The 18,544-nt window shown below is 44.1% G+C and overlaps 1 protein-coding gene across 1 annotated transcript in view; it reads right to left on the minus strand.

Moving 5' to 3' along the window:
- Window positions 1–17,548, minus strand: part of LOC121610719 (TGF-beta receptor type-2-like) — a 36,476-nt gene extending 18,928 nt beyond the window's left edge. The window contains exons 1-3 of the mRNA XM_041942960.1: window positions 17,300–17,548; window positions 8,471–8,615; window positions 8,162–8,355 (exon numbers count right to left, since the gene is read on the minus strand). Coding sequence (XP_041798894.1) covers window positions 8,162–8,355; window positions 8,471–8,615; window positions 17,300–17,384 — 424 coding nt within the window. The 5' untranslated portion in view covers window positions 17,385–17,548. The remainder of the gene's footprint in view (window positions 1–8,161; window positions 8,356–8,470; window positions 8,616–17,299) is intronic.
- Window positions 17,549–18,544: the final 996 nt, after the last annotated feature.

Consider the following 18,544-nt stretch of genomic DNA (forward strand, 5'->3'; position numbering starts at 1 on the left):
AAAATAAAATCATTTCTCATGCTACATGGATTCTTAAATTAAAAGCTCAGCATTTAAATCTGAATTGATATCTTCTTTAGTGACAAACAATAATGTAGCGTGAATCAACATGGATACTGATGGACATTTAGTGCCTTTTGTTGATGAAAGAACTAACCCTCCCTGAAGGTGTGTCCACATGGGCTCTGGGTCAAAAAAGAGGCCTGTAAGATTTACAGAGGATGACCGCAGGAATGCTGAGCGCCAACAGAGGAGAGAACTTAATCCTTTTCATTAATTTATGACCTGCTTTCACAGACCAATACTCCATGACTTCATCAAGGACAAAGAAACTGCCTTTGCAACGTGGAGCTCAATACTCAACTAAATAATCATTAAATACACAAAAGGAAAGTATAAAGTTTTGTTCCAACATGCTGATTTTGGATGCAGGGACAACAACCCCAGAGCTAACAGCAACTGTTTCCACATGTGAAGAAACACAGTGTATACTGTTTCTATAAAGCATGCATCACCATTCTGTTGTAATTGACACAAACATTGCTGATAATTTGACAAACAGCTTCATTAGTGTGGGCTCGTACTTCAACTCTAATGAGGGATTTTGAATTGATGTCTGCTTTTTCTTAACCTCAAACATACGTCTAAAGGTCATTTGATGTTATAATGCTGCGTATGATAGATTCATTATGTCCTCACTGCAGCTTAGATGGTGTGTTTAAATTCTTAAAGTGCACACGTTTACCCAGAAAATTGATCACAGCTTGTAATTACAGGAAAGGTAATACTAAGATGCAACACACACAAGGCACCCTCAGTGTGTGTGTGTGTGTGTGTGTGTGTGTTAGTAGTTGTTGTGTTTGTGTAGTGCGTGGCTAATAGTCACAAAGCTTTCATTTATAAAGAACCTGCTTATGTGTGTGTGTGTGTATGAAGTATTGCAGTCTCTGCAGCAACCTTCAGGTTGACACTCAGTTAATTCAGCTTTTCCTTGTCAACGGTTGGTGCCCTGAGGTTAAATTCTGTTATTCAATATGAAAACTATTTGTGAGAGCTGGGAGCGAGTGCATATCTGCCACTTCTTGTAGAACCAAAGTAAAGTTCTTTGCTATAATAATTTAATGTTCCTTAAAGTAAATTAGACCACAGTAATCACCTGACTCTTCACTTGCCCTCAGCTCTACAGAGTGCTTTTGCATCTTTTAACTCATTGTCAACTTCACTGTTGCTCTTATGTCTATTCATGTCTTTTGGATGTGTAATTAGGTAATATGCTCACCATAGCGACCTTATGAGATTTTCATGTTCTTCCACTGTACCAGCAGCCAAGAAAATCCAATAATGCAGCGTTAATAGAGCTGTCATATAATCTTTTTTTGGTTATACTCTCTGCACAGTGCACCAAAAAGCTCTTAAGTTCCTTTAAGTTGTGTTTGCATTGTGTATGGGTTCTCTTTCACAACATGAACCTCATATTAAAAAAGTTTCAAGTTGTTGACCATCTTACCCTGCAAAGTTTTGACCCTCCTAAATGTATATAAATAAACCCCCTTTATCCAGCGGGGTATCATATTATGGGGGAGCGTGGAGGAATCCAGCCACAGGGATGCTGGTGACACTGACTAAAACTGAATCTCTCACTCACTATTTACTTGTTATGGTAACAGCGCTGCCTTTAAAACCCAGACTGCTTCAGACACACGGTTCATATCTCTCCAGCTCGCCATCCCCTCCCTCCAACATCTCTCTGTCGCTCAGTTTCTGTCTCCACATCTACTTCCTCACCCCATCTCCATGTCCCCGCCAACAGTTTTTTTTTGCCTCACGCTGCCCTTGTTCTTTTTCTTTTTATGCATCTCATAGATGGCCTGCTTGAGTCATTTTTCTATAAAGCGGTTTGCTGTGTGAGTAAAAGACTGATGTACTCACTGAAGATAAGCCAAGATTCCACAGTGAAGGAGGAACTGTAAAAAACCAGAATAAAAAAACAGATCTTGGAACATGCAGAGCCACTTTTTCCTATATAGTTTCATATCCGTCTTCTTCTCCTCTTCCTCCTTGCCAGCTGTATCAGGAGGTCTTTCTAATTGATTTTTTCCTTTATTTATATTTAGCTCTTGTTGTTCTTCTTTATTATCAAAATAGAAACACACACACATGTCCCTGACAGCAAAAATCCCCACTTCATGTCATGAGGAAGGCTTCTTTCATTACGAGGGACGCCCAAATAACCCGTGAAATTACTTGGAGGAGATCAGATGACATCTGTGCAAAAACACAGACTGTACGAGTAAAGGCATCCATGTCAGGAATGAATTAGTTCTACCTTCATCTCATTCCTCACACAGCGTGGCTCCAAGCATGTAAAACCAACTTTCACAAGAGCACAGCCGTAAATACAGCACTAAAACAAATAGCATGTTACTATGACAAGGCAGTATTTACTATCAATGCCTCCCTTCCCACTGAAACTAGTTCACAAGCTCCAAAACACATGTGGAACTGACACTGGCTGAGAGGCGGCGTTAGTCTGCTCCAAATCATCTTTACAGGATCTTAATTAGAAACAAATGGCATGTCACAGAGGTCCAGGTCTCTTAGAGCGAGAAGGATCACTTCTGATCACTTTTTACGTTCTTGGCACAATGACCGGGAGAATGCAGGAAGTCAAAAAGAGGATTCAAAAGTAGTATGCTCACATTAATCTGGTTAGATTTGAAAAGGCATCAAAATTTTGTCTTTGTTTTGCTGAGACAAATATTTTTTATTCTTACCGTCCACAACGAAATGCCAAATTAAACCTTTAGGAATGATTAGTTCTACCCAAAGGAGAATTTCTATCTGATTGTGTCACTCAGAGTAGATGTGAGCACAAATCTGTCACCTAAATGTGATTGCAACTGTCACTGGCAGGTCAAGGTCAGCCAACTATAGTAAACATATATGGCAAATGAAAGTTTGTTAGAGGAGCGCTGAAAAAAGTAAAAAACAAACTCAACATTGTGGATGTAGCTAGAAGATTTGTCCGAGGAAGATTTACACCATGATAAGCAGGGATTTTGTCTCTACACCAGAAAGTTAATGGGTTCTGTGCCAAAAAGCTAAAGTGCTTTATCATTGGTCACATAATGACAATGTCTGCACCAAAATCTTCCCTGACCCAAGACCTAACAAAAAAATACATGTTAGTCATAAGGTGCTTGTCACTACAACACCTTTAACAGTGCACAGTCATTTCACCCATTTTTAATACTGATACTGATTTGTAGCCTTAAGACTTCATTTTGCCAAACTGCATGTCACATCACGATAGCTAAGCCAGAAAGCAGAAAGTGAGAAAGCTTAAAACATCGTGCCCCTTTCATTCGTTATGTCATTTGACTTTGAGCGGCTCAGATAAACAGCGGCTCTGATCTGCTGATCTGCAGTTTCATCATCTCACCACATTGAGACGGTGATAACGAGGCACACATCTCCCTGATTACTGTCTGCCAGGCTTCCACTGAGCTGTCCAGCTGTTTGCTGCGGTGGGATCACAGTGTGCACTTCCTCACGGTGACATTTGTAGCACGTTTGGATGCACAAACACACTCGCTCACATGAGAATCGCCGAGTGTGGCTCTAAAGCAGTAGACCACATGCACAAACACTATCGCAGGCACGTCATAAGAATGTAATGCTGGGGAAGAACAATGTGAGGCATTTGTAGAGGAATAAGCCATGGCAGTGGTCCAATAAACAAACAAGGACTTCCTGCTGCATGCGTCCTCAATGGGAGGAAGGAACCACAACCCTTACCCCTACGGCTCTGTGTGTGTGTGTGTGTGTGTGTGTGTGTGTGTGTGTGTGTGTGTGTGTGTGTGTGTTTCAGTGAGAGATACAGACCAGCAGACACAAGGATGGATTAGGAAACTGCTGTGCTCATCACTTGCAAAATTTAGTATGAAGTGCTCATGATTTCAGTTCTCAGGCTTTTTTAGTCTGACATCAGACACCAGGTGCATGATGAACGTGCATTAACCTTTCTGATCCAACACTAAGGTTCACACACAACAGATCAAGCCTTTTAACAGATAAAGGTACCATACTCGTCATTATCATCACGAGTCAGCACTCAGGAGGTCAATATCCACACACTTGAGACAGCCGACACAAAAGTGCCAGTAAAATGTAGGTCATGTAAAGACTAGTCTGTGTCGCTCATTTTGCAGGATAAATTCTTCTGCAATGGCAGTCGTGTCCACTTGTGTCAGGGCGTCGTGTTTATACGGCTGCACATCAGGTCGTTCAGCCTTCTCTGTGTCGTAGTTAAACGCAGGTATGTATTAATACAGTGAAGTGTTGAGAAAGACCTGTCGGCTGAAGCTGTCGGGACTGGCATCATGGAAAACAGCTTCAAACACTCTGTGCGCCTCTGGCTGCAGTTCTTTGGCCATGGCATTCATCGCTTCGCTTCTGAGTCTTGATGTTTTTAGGCTTGGCTTGAATTGTTGATGTCTTACTGATGACGACATCGTCCACTGCGCGCGCAGAACATCAAAGTCAAAATCCTTTGAGTGTAAGTACGCTATAGAAGATGGGGGAGTCGCCTGTTCCCAGAGGCCTCTGTCCACCACTATCTCAAAGTCTTTCTGACCAAAAGGAGACGTAGTTCACTATTCAGCAAGTCTAATGCCTCTCCCAAGCCTCTCTGTTGCCTTGGCAAACTGGGCCTCTCTGTCAAATACTTGAAGGCCTCAATCACTGACTTGAAAAAGTTGTCAAATACAACATCTGACCTCTGCCGCACAATAAAATCTTGTGTTTGAGTGACTGCAGCATTGTGTCAGTGGTCTGTAATGTCTTGGATGGACAAGGCGCACACTGAAATAGGTACTGAAGTTTTCAAACATGGCTGGAACACCCTGAGCTTTCTGACCACATTCATCACGGCAACCTTCTGCCAATGACTGACTTTAAAGTGCCAGTTGTCACTGTCCAGTTTATTGGACAGTGTTCGCAGGTTTTCTGGTTCGGGTTTTGTTTAGTTTTTAAAGACTAGGGTGCATGGTTTTGTTTGGGGGATTGCTTGGTCAGCTCTGTCACCTGTTGCACAATGTCCAATACATCTCAAATCACTTAGCTCACAAAGGTTACTGAACTGGGGGTCGTTGCCATCTATGGCAACACCTTGGCCCATCAGAAAACTGAGAGTCAGCTGTTTCAGTAGCATCTCTCCACTGCCCCTCTGGTTCTCTTGTAACTGAGTGTCCAGCTGTGTAGTGATGCTGGGTTGCTGTGACACAGACATCTGAAACTGATCCACACGCTGTGATGTTTGCTGCTTGTGTCCTCCTGGATGTCAGCAAAGCATGTTTCCAGTTTTGAAAAGCAGCTTCCTGTTTTTTATTAATGCTCAGGCCTTCGTTTGCACAGCAGCGACACTGCACGCAGTAACGTTTTCCTCTTGTTTCAAACAATGTCAGCCTGTGAAAATGCTAAACCACTGATACTGAACTGAGCTCGCTCCTTGTGAAGATCCAGTCCCCTGTACCTCTTTGGTTGTCTTCAACACAGCAGGGTGGTTTGGCTGATGAGGCTTTGTGAGATCCCTGCAGCACTCACTTGAACACAGGCTCGAGGGGAGGAGGGCAGGAAGCCGCAGCTTGGCACAGCGCCAAGGTCGGACTAGCAACAGTTTGAGACTGAAGCCCATCAGGTTTCATGGCCGAGGGCGGAGGTACACGTAGAATCTGGATCAGCGGCATGCTCATCACGTTTAGTCTGCTTGCTTTTGAAAAACTCACTCATAGATTTCTGATTCTGCCTCTTCAGTAATCATGCAGGCATGTTAGTTTACCCACTCACGACGTGCACATGTCGGATGTTGCTGAGAAACAATGCACGTGATGGGTGGATGTCAAGTTGCATTGCAGCAGTCAACAGGAGTGGGTGACAGTGAGTACCTGCTCACTTACTGTGCTTTACATAACAAAGTCAGAATTCCAGCATGTTTTCTGTCTGTCTATCAGTACTAGTCACGACCTTGCGTATTTAAATTATCACTAAGTTCCTGCTCTCATAATCGCTGTTTGCGGGTGAAACCATGCCAGCGAGGTTGTGCTCAATTGGCAACACAAGCTTACCAAATAACTGTAGCACAAAGATTCTTTGAAATGTGCTTTGATGAGGACGATTTGGTGGCTGCATTCATGATTGTGAGGCATTGCCACAAGGAAGAAAAGCAACCAAGAGATCTTAAATGAATGAACGTGGCAATAATACAGGGCAGTATAGGGAACAAAGGGGCAACTTACGTAGTTTAGCCTATATTTACTTACTATTAGCGTCTATTTAACTATTTGTAGAAATTAAAAGTTCAAAAATGACAAATCATAGTTACCACCAGCAGTTTGGGGCGTGATAGCTTTGATATTGTTTTGTCAGATTTTGAGATATCTGAATACACTGGAGGTGACTCCTGGGACTCCCACTGACTTTGTGGGATGTCAGTTGTCAAGCTCACAGCACTGAAGAATTACAATACAGATTCTCAAAACCCAACCTCAGGTAACAGGAAACAGCTACCCCAGTTGAAGGATAGTCTGTTTGCAGCTTAGAGCAGATAACAGTCACAGTTTGAACAGCGTGGCGGGAAGAAGAAAAGTCTAATCCACCTTTTTGACTGTAGCATAGGAGGAGATGAATTAGCTGCCCCACAGCAGCAGACTCAGTCTACCTTACTGTCATTCACTGCAGAGGTGTTCTGTGTCCATGAGGCCTGAGTCCATGAGTCCTGTTCGCCATGTGCTGGAGATGTTTCTGATTTGAGTTAAACACAGACAGGAAACCATATGTCTGAGCTCTCCAGCATGGCTGGCCTATACAACAACACACGTCCGCATGCGCGCATGCACACACACACACACACGCACGAACGCTGAGACATACACCCAATTTTTCTTCTCAGCACAGCAGCCAAGCACACAGTTTAGAGCGCACACAGCTGTGGGCCCGCGACCACACTGAGGATTCCCCAAACGTTGTTTACATGTGATGCAAAACGCCACATTTTCACTTCCTGTTTGCGATGACGATGCACTCTCTATAAGACAGTAGCGACCATAATGGGACACCCACGACTTCTGAAATGTATGTGAACGGCTTCACATGCCAAAATACACACAGAGCGCCCTTGTCTGTGGTCGGAGAGAAAGTAAAAGAAGTAGGAGGGGGTGAGAAGACAACAACAGAGAGATGGCTGACTGATAAATGAAAGAAAGCAGCGGTAATATACAGCCAGTTAAACACAGAGGAAATGGAGAGGCAAAGAACAACAGAGACGAGAACTTGCTTTCTCATTCACAGTTGACATACTGTATGAGGATAAGCGTCGCTCTGCTAAACAAATGTTACAGTTGCGCAGCTTATCAAAAACCGCACAGTTGTCTGAACACACAACCTGCTGAGTTTATAGCTGGTTGACCAGATATGCTATACTGGATGTGTGAACAATGGCAAAATTTCAGTATGAGTGAGCTGAAAGTGGGTGTGGCTGACATGATGTCTGTTTCCTTTCTGTGCACAGTCACATCAAATGTTCAGAACAGATATAAATAGGTGATCATATTTTAAAGGATGAGATGGGCAAATTGCACAAGGTTTTCAACAAATACCCTCAAAATACCACAAAGCAACACATTGCTGCTCTGGTCGTTCCATGCGAGTAGTTTGGGTGCCTGATCCTTTAAAGCAAGGCTTGATTTGTCCACTTGGTCCACATCAGCATTCAGTTGGAATCCTGTTTGTAGCTACCTGATGATACAGTACAGCCAGTGTTCATACCCTTTTAGCTCATTTTTGGTCAACTCCGAACAGAAATATTTGGCTGTTTATCAGCTAAAAGCTTCTCTATGTTCACCAGCTGTACAGTACATTTATCAGAGCTTTTTCCATTGAAGAGACTGGTCCAAAGCAATAAAACCGTGTGCCACGAAACTAAAACAATGAGCTGAAAGATGCTACAACGCTCCATAGTGCTGCAGGGAGCTGTAGAGATGATTATCTGTGGGTTCATCACTAGATCTGACACCTCTCACACTGCACACGTCATTTGATCCATACTTGCAATTAATATATGCAGCTTGAACTTCATTTCAGGGTGTTAGTTTCATGTACTCACTGGGTGAGAAAAACAGTGCATCGTTGCACTCTTCCTCGTCAGTGCAGGAACAGAAGTGAGCCATCCCACTCGTTGTGTTCTTCTCCTTCATCACACAGGTGGAGCTGTTGTAGTCGTCCAGCATAACGCCGTACAGTGGATTGGACGGGTTGTGACAGAGAGTTTCTATGGAGAAGCCCGTCTCATTCTTCCTCCTGACAGACAGACGGACAGAATGTGGCAAATGTGTAAACATTAAGAGCTTAACATTAAGAGTCTAGTTAATCCCATCAAACTGATGAAGGCAGTTTCCTGCTCGCAGGTACGTACCAGATAGCGACACAGACCTCGCTGGAGTCCACACAGATGGATGTGATGGTGCAGTTGGACATGCAGGTCCCTGTACCACTACAGGAGGAAAGCTCCACATCACAGAACTTACAAAGCTGTTTCATGTGGTAAAAAGGGGGCATACCTGTCAAACACACACAGAAGCACCCATCAGGTTGGTTTCACGTTTCAGACAAGTAACGTTTTCACACTGAAAGCACAGCAATTCCAGTGCAAGTTCTCTGATTCTTGCCCTGGCTTAAATCAGAAAAATTATATTGGTTAATGAATCAATTGTGTAATATGAAAACAAATATCAAATATTAAATATGTAGTGATGGAAGCATATGTGACTTTTTCTGCGCTGCAGTACAAAAATGCAATTTAGCTCCCACCACCTCCTTCATCATTAGCATCTGGTGTGCTTTCAGAAGACGATTTTAGTCTGTGTGTGTCACAATGTCCGCCTCAGTTGTGCACATTCCTGCTCATTCTGCCTCCCTGCCCCTCTTCAGCCACACCTCCGCTTTCCCAGGCCCCTTGAGTGTTATTCTTTACCACCAGACAACCTCTGACTTTTCTCCTTTCACTCCAGATCCTTGCATCTGCCCTGCAATCACCTCACTGCCCTCACCTGAGCTTCCCCACCTTTGGCTCATTCCTTCATCAGTCACTCATAGACACAGTGTACCGGCCCAGATCCATTGTTCCTCTGCCAGTCTTTCAAATGTGCCTCCTGTGTTACAGTTCTAGCCGTTTGCAGTTTTATCTTATCTGTTCCTGTTTTTTTCCTGGTACCTGTCTGCCTGTTTATCACCTGCATGCACTCCTGCCCTGCCTCTCTGGATTTGTTTGCTCAGGGTCAACACCAGGAAGGCAGTCCTTCCTTTAGACCTCATTTTTGTGCTCATCCTGTCGGCCTGCTGTTGTCTGTGTTTGGGTCCTCGCCCTGTTGCCTGTATTCACCAGCCATGATGCCATAGAGAGTTAGAGTTCTCTGTTGTTTTAGCTCTGGTTTGGTCTCCACCAATTCCAGTGAAAAGTATTTCACTAAAAAGCTCTGTAGGGTATGAGCGAGATAGTCCAGGGATATTTTTCTTCTCTATGAGCATCACCTTCCACACTACATCTATTAATGTTAAATATTGAGTTAAGTTTAGTTTCAAATCTTCCTTTCTGTGACTTTAGTCTGATTCAAGTCCAAGTCTCAGGCCCCCAGCTCTAACATCCAAGTTAAGCACAAAGTTACTGTAAACCACATACTGCACAACACATGGGCTGCACTGTTCACAGATCAGCCACCTCCAACGAGCCGCATGGATCCTAAGGAAAACCACCGAGCCACAGAAAAATAGGCCACGACCACACTAAACGATCAACACAGACGACCACAGCTGAATCAATAGGCAGCCTGTGCCGAGCTACAGCAATTTCTTAGATCACATCACTTGAGATACTGTACGTAACCCCAAACCTCAAGGAATCCTTTAAAATGACCTCAAAAAGGCGACGCAAAAGGGATTTCCTGAAAGAAGCAATAAATCAGGTTCCATCTTTTTTTAATTCAAGCGTGCATCAAAGACAGGATGTGAGTGTTTTCTGATCTGTTGTGAATGCTGTAGATTTTCTGGAAGTAGAATATGAACAGACAAACTTGTGAAATGTGATGTCAAATCCATCTAACAAATGATTGAAGAAACATGATTAACGGGGCTATTTATAAAGACTGGCACGGACGAAGAAGAGGCCATGACTCCACATGACCATGTTTCTCATTTACCGGATGTTCTTTTCATGATGAACAGGTTAGAGCCGAAATCAGGATTCACGGTCCCGAGCCTCTTAGTGAAGGAATAATCAGGCCTGAGATATGGTTACATCGTTTGATATCACCGCCCTGACTGACTGGAGGGTATTACATGCGGTACACTGGGTCGTGTGCTGCCTGTGCTGGCGGGGTAATCAGTACAATCTTATCCCTGTCATTCTCTTTAGCGTGACTTGAGCCATCTGCGTCTCTCTGATCTCCCTCTGTTCTGTGACCTGTTCAGACCTGCCCGTCTGACTCCAAGGCCCCTGAGTGCCGGCCTAGGAGAGGCTGTGTAAGGAGCCACGTTAGCCTGAACGTTACAGAGCTTAACTGTGCCATTTAAAAAATACATTTTTGAATCTGTGAGGGAATAGAAGGTTTCTCCACACGCAGTTCACATAAAGCTGACTTCACCGTCCGCAGGTGGTGCAGCAGGGTGGTTTTAGAGTTGGAGAAACCCTACTTCAGCTGGGAGGTCTGAGTTTAAGCATCTGCCCTGGTTCAGCTTCACTGAGCAGCACACTGAATTCCTTCCAGCTCTGAACCCTGTATATCAGCTAGATGAACAGCAGTGAGGGGCTCAGTGTTTCTTTATTTGGCGTTTCTGAAAAAAACGCTCCTGACCTGCTCCATTAAATTTTACCAGCACACTGCTACACATCATCCTCATGGTAGTTGTTTCTCTCACTGACACTTTTCTTATGTTATCTTTTTGAACTTCTTCAAAAAGAGCTCTCTCTAAACAATGTCAGTGTAGCAGTTGCCTTTATATCTTGCATTACTTGCCCAGCCTCAGTCCCTGAAGCTGGTGGCGTTTAACCGGCAATGGTCTCAGCCTTATGGGAAAAGATGCTCGCAGCTTGTTGTAGGGCTGGATTTTTAGCCATCAGTATTTTTAAGAATTGCGAGGTGATGTTTAACTCGTTTTTTTTTTACTGGCATACGACGCTCTACTGAACACTTCACCTAATATCACATCTTCATTGTTTGCTTCGATACATGTTTTATGACTAGAGGGGGGGTTTAAACTGAAATATCTCAGTAATAGAAAAATTCCTGTGGTGCAGGATTAGTAATTAAAGAACCTGTACAAGCATGAGCAACACTAAATGAAATATTACCTCAGTAACATGTGGGTCAGAAGCACTGTGTTAGGGAACTGACCATTGATAGCTAACGGCTGCACTGTTTGATGTCATGAAAAAGGCTTTTCTCTTTCAGGGAGGGGAAGGAAGCATCAACTAATTCCCCCTGAACAAACATACGTGAACTTTAAATGCCAGTTATGGGATGGTGGAGGGAGCATTGGCATAACCTATCAGCGGAGTAATGATGAGAAGTGTCAAGTTGCTAAATAATGGCCATGCTGTACATCAGCTGAACAGCTGATAGCTGCAGAGCTAATGACTGAGCCAGTGATTGTGAAGCATGAATGAAGCAGCCGATGCCAATCTGCTCTCTGCCTGAACTAATGCTATGCTCCATTACTAGTTCCCATAGAGTCAACTAACTCTTTTGTACCTCAGTAACTACCACTACCATGTCAAACAGTTCTGATAAATATCTGGTCCACAGATACAGGTAAAGTACACACTCACACACCTTTGAACTGCTCTACAGATTACAGAGTAAAGAGAGAGGACGTCTCAGCTGTCATGCATCTGAAATCCAAGGCATAGACACAGCATCTGCATGAAATGCAGCCCGTGCTATCGCTAAATCAACTGACATGGCAGCACGTCTGCAGAGGTGAACTGTGAAACCAGACCAGAGGAGGACTTCAAGTGTGACTCACATGAATTCTCATTACCCTCCCTCACACCGTCAAACTCTAGCGGTGTGTGTTTATGTGGGTGGGCGTGTGTGTTGGTGTGACACCTGATCATAGTGCGCATAGCCTGGATTATTCATTCAACAGGAAGCACAGTTAATACACTTTGAAGACCCATTCCGTCACACAGAGTGAAGTTTGGGGCAGGACAGAGAGCGTGAAATAGCGTAGCACCAACACCCACTCACAACCCCAGAGGCAAATAAAACGTGCTGATTTAGTGCAGCGAAGTGCCGCAGAGTCTCAGTGAATCTGAATGAGTAACGGGGGCAGGGTTACACTCTGTGCAGCCAGTGAGCTCAGTAAGTCTTTCATGGTGTTGATTAATCTTTATTATACTGTTGTGCAATACTGATTACACATTAAGAGCTCATTAAACGTCTGCTTTTGAATGCTGGCCAGTTTGCTGGTAGGAGATTAACTCTTTCCTGCCTTTTAAGTGCTGACTTTAGCACACTTGTCTTTTAAAGAGATCACCATTTTTAGAAAATAAAATTTGTTGCTTTATCTCTAAGAGTGGGAATAATATCAGTCTTTTGTCCGTGTGTTTGAAACAGAGCTGTAACTTTTGTTGATGTCACTGATAAATATAGTTTGAAGGTCAAACGTCAGCCCAGTTTTTCAGTCTGAGGTGGGTTATTCTGATCACAGTTTGGTGACTCTGCACCATTTAAGCCATGCTGTATTAACGAGTAGCAGCTCTCACTCTCACCATGGATGCTCACTTGGATTTCTTTTGATAGTAAGAAAAAGCAGCCTTGTGGACGTCCATGACAAACAGCTATCATTCGAACACGCTCTGCTGATTCCAGTGAATGCCTAGTGTTAGGACTTGACTGTGTTATGAGTCTGAGCAAAAGGGATGTGAATTTTGCATCAAACGATTCAAAGGGTAAACCAAAGCAAAAGAAAAACACCACCCTAAATGTCCCAGTTTACTTACTACTCTGTATTTATGATAAATTAACAGTGCTGTTGATCTTAGATAGTTAGAGGCTGCAGCTTCACACCCCTTACTTTGAAGTTCCAGCAGATTGTGCCGTTGTTAGAAAGTTAAAGGGTAACTGTGCATGAAGGTCTGCAGCGGTATGTGGATCATTGTTCCAGCTGCTAAAGCGCTTTGACTTTCCCTTTTATTACCGCTGCACTTTTCCTGCTGCTGGTTCATGTGTAGGAATTATAGTGTGAAAACACAAGTGACCTCAGTGCGTCACAGGAAAGTGGAGGAGGAAAGTGTGGACTGTCATTACCGTGCTCTCGATGGCTCCTGAAGGGGCTGTAATTGAAATGTGAGATTTCTTTGTGCTCCTGTTACTGCAGCAGGGAAATCATGCTACTGTGGCCTGCTCCTGGCTGGCTGTCAGATCAATGAATAAGCTTGATAAACGCCTGTGATTCATTTTGTTATCACCAGAGAAAGTCTAGATAAGTGCCAACATGATGGGGATGAAGATGCAGTTCCAGTAGCTCCAGTACGCAACAACAAAGCAGGGTCTTGAAATGACAAATAACAATCCTGTATGTACTTTGTTGGTGTTTTTTTCTGATAGCAACATGATTAAAAAAAATGTTCAAAATTATTTTATCATTACTTGATGAATTCTATCACCTGACAGGACATGAAACTGACTTGTAAAAACCCATACTTATGCCATGTGAAGAAATACTCAACACATTGCTTTCTTGCTGTCAGTGTTAAACAGGGGACTGTTGTCTTAGCTTAGCATAATGACTGGAAGCAGAGGGAAACAGCTAGCCTGGCTCTGTCCAAAGGTAACAATTCTACCTACCAGAGTTAGATATGACACCAACACTGTCATATCTAATTTGCTTATTTTGTGGAAAGCACAAAGAAGACATAGCAAAATTCCAAAGCAAACTTTTTCTGGAGCTTATGTGAAGCAGAACTATGCATACCGGCCCTGAAACACCTCGTCCCATCAGCTGAAATACCTCTCTCTGTTTCCTCCCCTCTTCTCCTCTCTTCCCCTTTCTCTCTTTTTCCAAACCGCTGAGGATGTGAGCTCACAGTGGACGGGGGGACAGGCAGGAAACTTGACTGCAGTTTATCATCCATATACAGGAAAGACTGCTCCAAACTGCTCAAATGTAAACGGAAAAGGGGAAAAATCTGGACAGCAGGCAGGCAGTGTCACTTTAAAGGTACTGAAAACCAGTTTTCTGCACCAGCTTCTTAGTGTGAACGACGATGGGATCCTACATGAGCACGTGCACAAGTTAAAGCAGTTCTGGATTTTTCATGAGAGATTTCTGGTTTTGTGTTTTATGCCTGCGCTCCTCTCACTGGTTTAAAGTGGGCAGTTGTAAATACAGAAATTCAGACCAACTTATCAACACCTAGGACCCCCTGAATGCTAAATATTTTAATTTTCGATTTAATTACACCATAAAATGTATTTTCCCATATAAACACTGAAGCTGAGCAGCTATACAGTAGGTGCGACTGACAGTAAACAGGCAGTAATTAGTGAAGATATCCAGGCTGTGCCAGCTGAGTGTGATATTAATCATGATGATGGAGACGTGTGTGTCTCTGCCATTCTTTAAACTTTAAGACTTTAAACAGTAGGTTGAGTGTCAGAGTGAAAGTGTTCTTCCAGGCATCCCGATGTAGAGAGTGTAATTGTTTAATGAGGACAGATCCCTGTGTGTAGCTAAGGTTCCTCCAGATCTAAGCCTATAAAACCCCTAAAACACATGACGCTTTTCTGCAGATACTAATTGAAAATATCTCTGCGGAATCCTTCTTCTTTTCCGTCGAGTCCTGTTGCTGAAATGAGGGGAGACAACTGGCAAGAGGCTGCGCAGGGCTACATAACTGCCACAGCAGGCGGCTCAGCTCTCCCCCTCTGCTCCTGAAAGTTATCCTCCCACCTCTACAACTCCCTCTTAATCCACCTCGCTCCAACTTGGCTGTAATCCTCTCATTCCTCCCGTCTCCATCTTCCTCCCTGAGCTCTCTCGGGTTTCCTCTCTCCCTCTGCCACCTCTGCCTCCATCCCTCCCTCTTCTTTTTAGCCGGAGAGTCAGCAAAACGTGTTGAGAGGGGAGAGCATGAGGGGAAGTTGACTAATATGGTAAAAATCAAAGGAGGACACTTTAAACGAGGTTAAAGTGGGCGACCCCCTCTCCCCCCCCTCTCCTCTTCTGCTCACTGAAGCCCAGTAAAGCCAGTGTAAACACAGCAGGAATCAGGGCTTTGAGGGACTGAACAGGAGAATACATTCATACACGCCGTTTTGCTTTCAACATTGATTTTTGATTGGCACTCTCCAAATCGCTCGTGTTCGGCACTATCTTGGTTACGCACAAGGATTGAGAAATGTGCAAGCAGGCGGCGGCCTCTGCCCAGACACCGTGACAATTCCCTGGAAAGGAAGGAAGAAGGAACCTTCCTGCACAGCCCGCCGAGCGGATGGTTATCCACACCAATTGAAAGAAAACAAAGAAAGAAAAGATAAAAACAACAGAGTCCGGCCCGGGTGTTTGGATAACCACAATGTCAAGCTGCTCCGGTGCTGGGAGAGCGGCGAGGAGCTTCCTCCGGGCCGAGGTGCTCTGGAGAAGTCAGAATAACAGGGAGTGCGTGTGTAGTCATGTGTATGAGTGGAGAGCATGGGGGCGTGTGGGTGGAAGTTTGTATGTCTTCATGTGCATGTGTGTGTTGGTGTGCATGTCTATTTGTGACACATACAGTGCAGCAGGACCACACAGTCCCTCTGGTATGTGGGATTTCCAGGTTCAAAATAGGCCCCAGTGTGGGCGGAGGGCAGGAACAAACAGCATAGAGAGGGGGAGAAGAAGAAGAGGGGAGAAGGGAAGGAGGACGGAACACACGATGTGCATGTTCGCTGCAACTCTGGCAGAATTTTCATTTCATTTGAGCGCTGCGCTCAATCGTCCCACCTGTCAGCAAGAGCGGGGAAGTTTCTGTGGTTTACTGACAGGGAGGTGTTACGGTATGACAGATGGAAAGTGGCCAAGTCTGTTAAAGTGTCACTGTTAACACATTGGATTATAGTGTAATGGAGGGAAAGTCAGACTGCCACTGTAAACACTTACATGGGAACACATTACCCCCAAAACACCTTTCCACTATCCTTTACTCAATCCAAACTCACACTGTGCAGTTAACATGGTTCAAACCCGTGTAAAGGACAAGTGCAAGAAGATACCATATATGTTAAATATGTTTGCCAAATTTGTATAATAATTTGTATAAAATGATTCACAAGACATGTAAAATATTTCCATTTGATGGAGCCGTGCAGCCATAAAAACATGCAGTCTTGGGTTTGAATATTTCACATCGTGTAGCTTCAATAATTCCTTGAAACAAGTGGAAACAGAACATACTGTATGAAACTCTGACAAATAAGGAGGTTTCTTCCAACCAGTAGAGGTTAAACATATCTGACACCATGTGTCCAAAAACACTAGATGCTACAGTTCCCACAGTGCAACTCAATAGCCAGTTTAGTTAGACCTCACACTCCAAAAGTCCCTAAATCTAATCTGAGATAACCATGATGCATGTAGAGAGAGCCACAGGATGCAGCAGGTTACACAGGCTGAGCCCTGCTGGAGTCCAGCAAACTGAGCGTCTTCACTTCAGGGGAAGTAACAGTGGAAACCTTTCTGTTCAGGGGCTTTTATCTGTCTGTAATGAGTTGCACTTCATAACAACATATGATATTATTATCATGTTACAATAACTGTTACAGCTAACAGTTATTGTTAGCAAATCTGTCTAAATTGAGCCCTGATGCGCTGAAAACTCTCAGTCTGTAGATGGTCAGCTCTACCAGATGTAATGCAGCCATGCAGTTTTCTGGATCTTATGTGGCAGTCGTGTCGTGTATCTGGAGTTTCATAATGAAAGTTTATCTGGTAGAGGAGGATATCTTTCTAATGCACTCTATAAAAACACGAGGCTGCACAGTGAGCTCCTGTAGAGCAACAAGCTGGATCTGCCGCTGTATGAGTCACCTGTTGCGCCTGGCTGGAGAGCCGTGCGTAACGTGCTGGAAGCACCGCTCCTCAGGCTGCGCACCACCGCTGTGGAGTCCGGGTTCAGATACAGACACCGGCTTCAGTAAGCCGAGTGGTGGGCTCACAGGCGAGCACAGACAGAGAGTTGGTAAAGTTTACAAAATGCGAAACTCACCGGCAGCCCCGCGCTCCAGCAGCACCGTCAAGAAAAGGACAGATAGAGCTCCCCGTAAAGAAAAGGAGCAGCGCTGAGCCTCCATGTTTCTGAGTCCTCCGCCTGAAGTTTCTCCTTCACATTAAAGGTCAAACAGACGAGAGGCCGGTGGAGGAAGGTCTGTGTCTGTGTCTGCTGTGCTGTGTTGTGCTGTGCTGTGCCGTGCTGTGCGCTCCCCTCCGCTCAGCAGCTGGAGAGTCACTGCTGAACCATCCACACACACACACACACACACACACACACACTGCTCTGACAGGAAACCGGAGGAGGGAGGAAGGGAGGGAGGACTCTCTCTCTCTCTCTCTCTCTCTCTCTCTCTCTCTCTCTCTCTTTCTGTGTGTTTGTGTGTGTGTGTGTGTGTGTGTGTGTGTAATTACCTATCCAAATGGGAACAGTAAACAGCTCTGTATACATTTACATAAACTTCAGCTTTCTGAAATATGGCAGAGCTTGTACAGATTTTCTGGAAGTGTAGACTTACAGTGAATGGAGTCTCAGACTGCTGGAGGAAACGCTGAACACACATGAATGATTCGTTTCAAACATTCCTGACATGCCCACATATACTCATCACTTATTGGAGATAAGCTCTGGGCCTATTTTGAGTGAGAAAATACATTTGATGGATTCTGTAAATATTATAAACAACAGTAACACATGATGAAAATATCAAAAAGGCTCTATACTATTGGCAGCGCAGGCCAGCAAGCACTATACAGTCACACTGAACACGCTGAGGCCATGTCCACGGTCTTGAGGGAATTAGAGGGTTTCATTGATATAGAAGGAAAGGGACATTCCTGAATAAAAAAAAACTTACAGAGGGCTGACTCCAGCAGGCATGCGTGTGTTCAGATTCAGCATATTTGACTTTGAACACCTTTAGGCCGGTAGATTAAAACAGATGGAAGAATTCAGTGTTTCTTTCTGTGAATTTTGTTGCAGGCGGTGCACAGAAACAAGATGAGGCCTGCAGTCTGCAGCAATGCTGACACACTGCGGGAGAGTGCTTATAGGCCCAGTGGTGCTTTGACCTAAATGCTGACAGTAGTGTGGCAACAGGCCCGCAATGAAAGTGTTAGCATTCTGATCAAGTAAAATGTTTACAATGTTCATGAGTTTAGTGTGGTCGCATGCTAACATTGGCTAATTGGGATAATTAAATTGAATTAATTAATTAATTTTGCAGGTATTTCATCCTTAAGA

The sequence above is a fragment of the Chelmon rostratus genome, chromosome 8 (assembly GCF_017976325.1).
Source record: "Chelmon rostratus isolate fCheRos1 chromosome 8, fCheRos1.pri, whole genome shotgun sequence".
Classification (NCBI taxonomy): domain Eukaryota; kingdom Metazoa; phylum Chordata; class Actinopteri; order Chaetodontiformes; family Chaetodontidae; genus Chelmon; species Chelmon rostratus.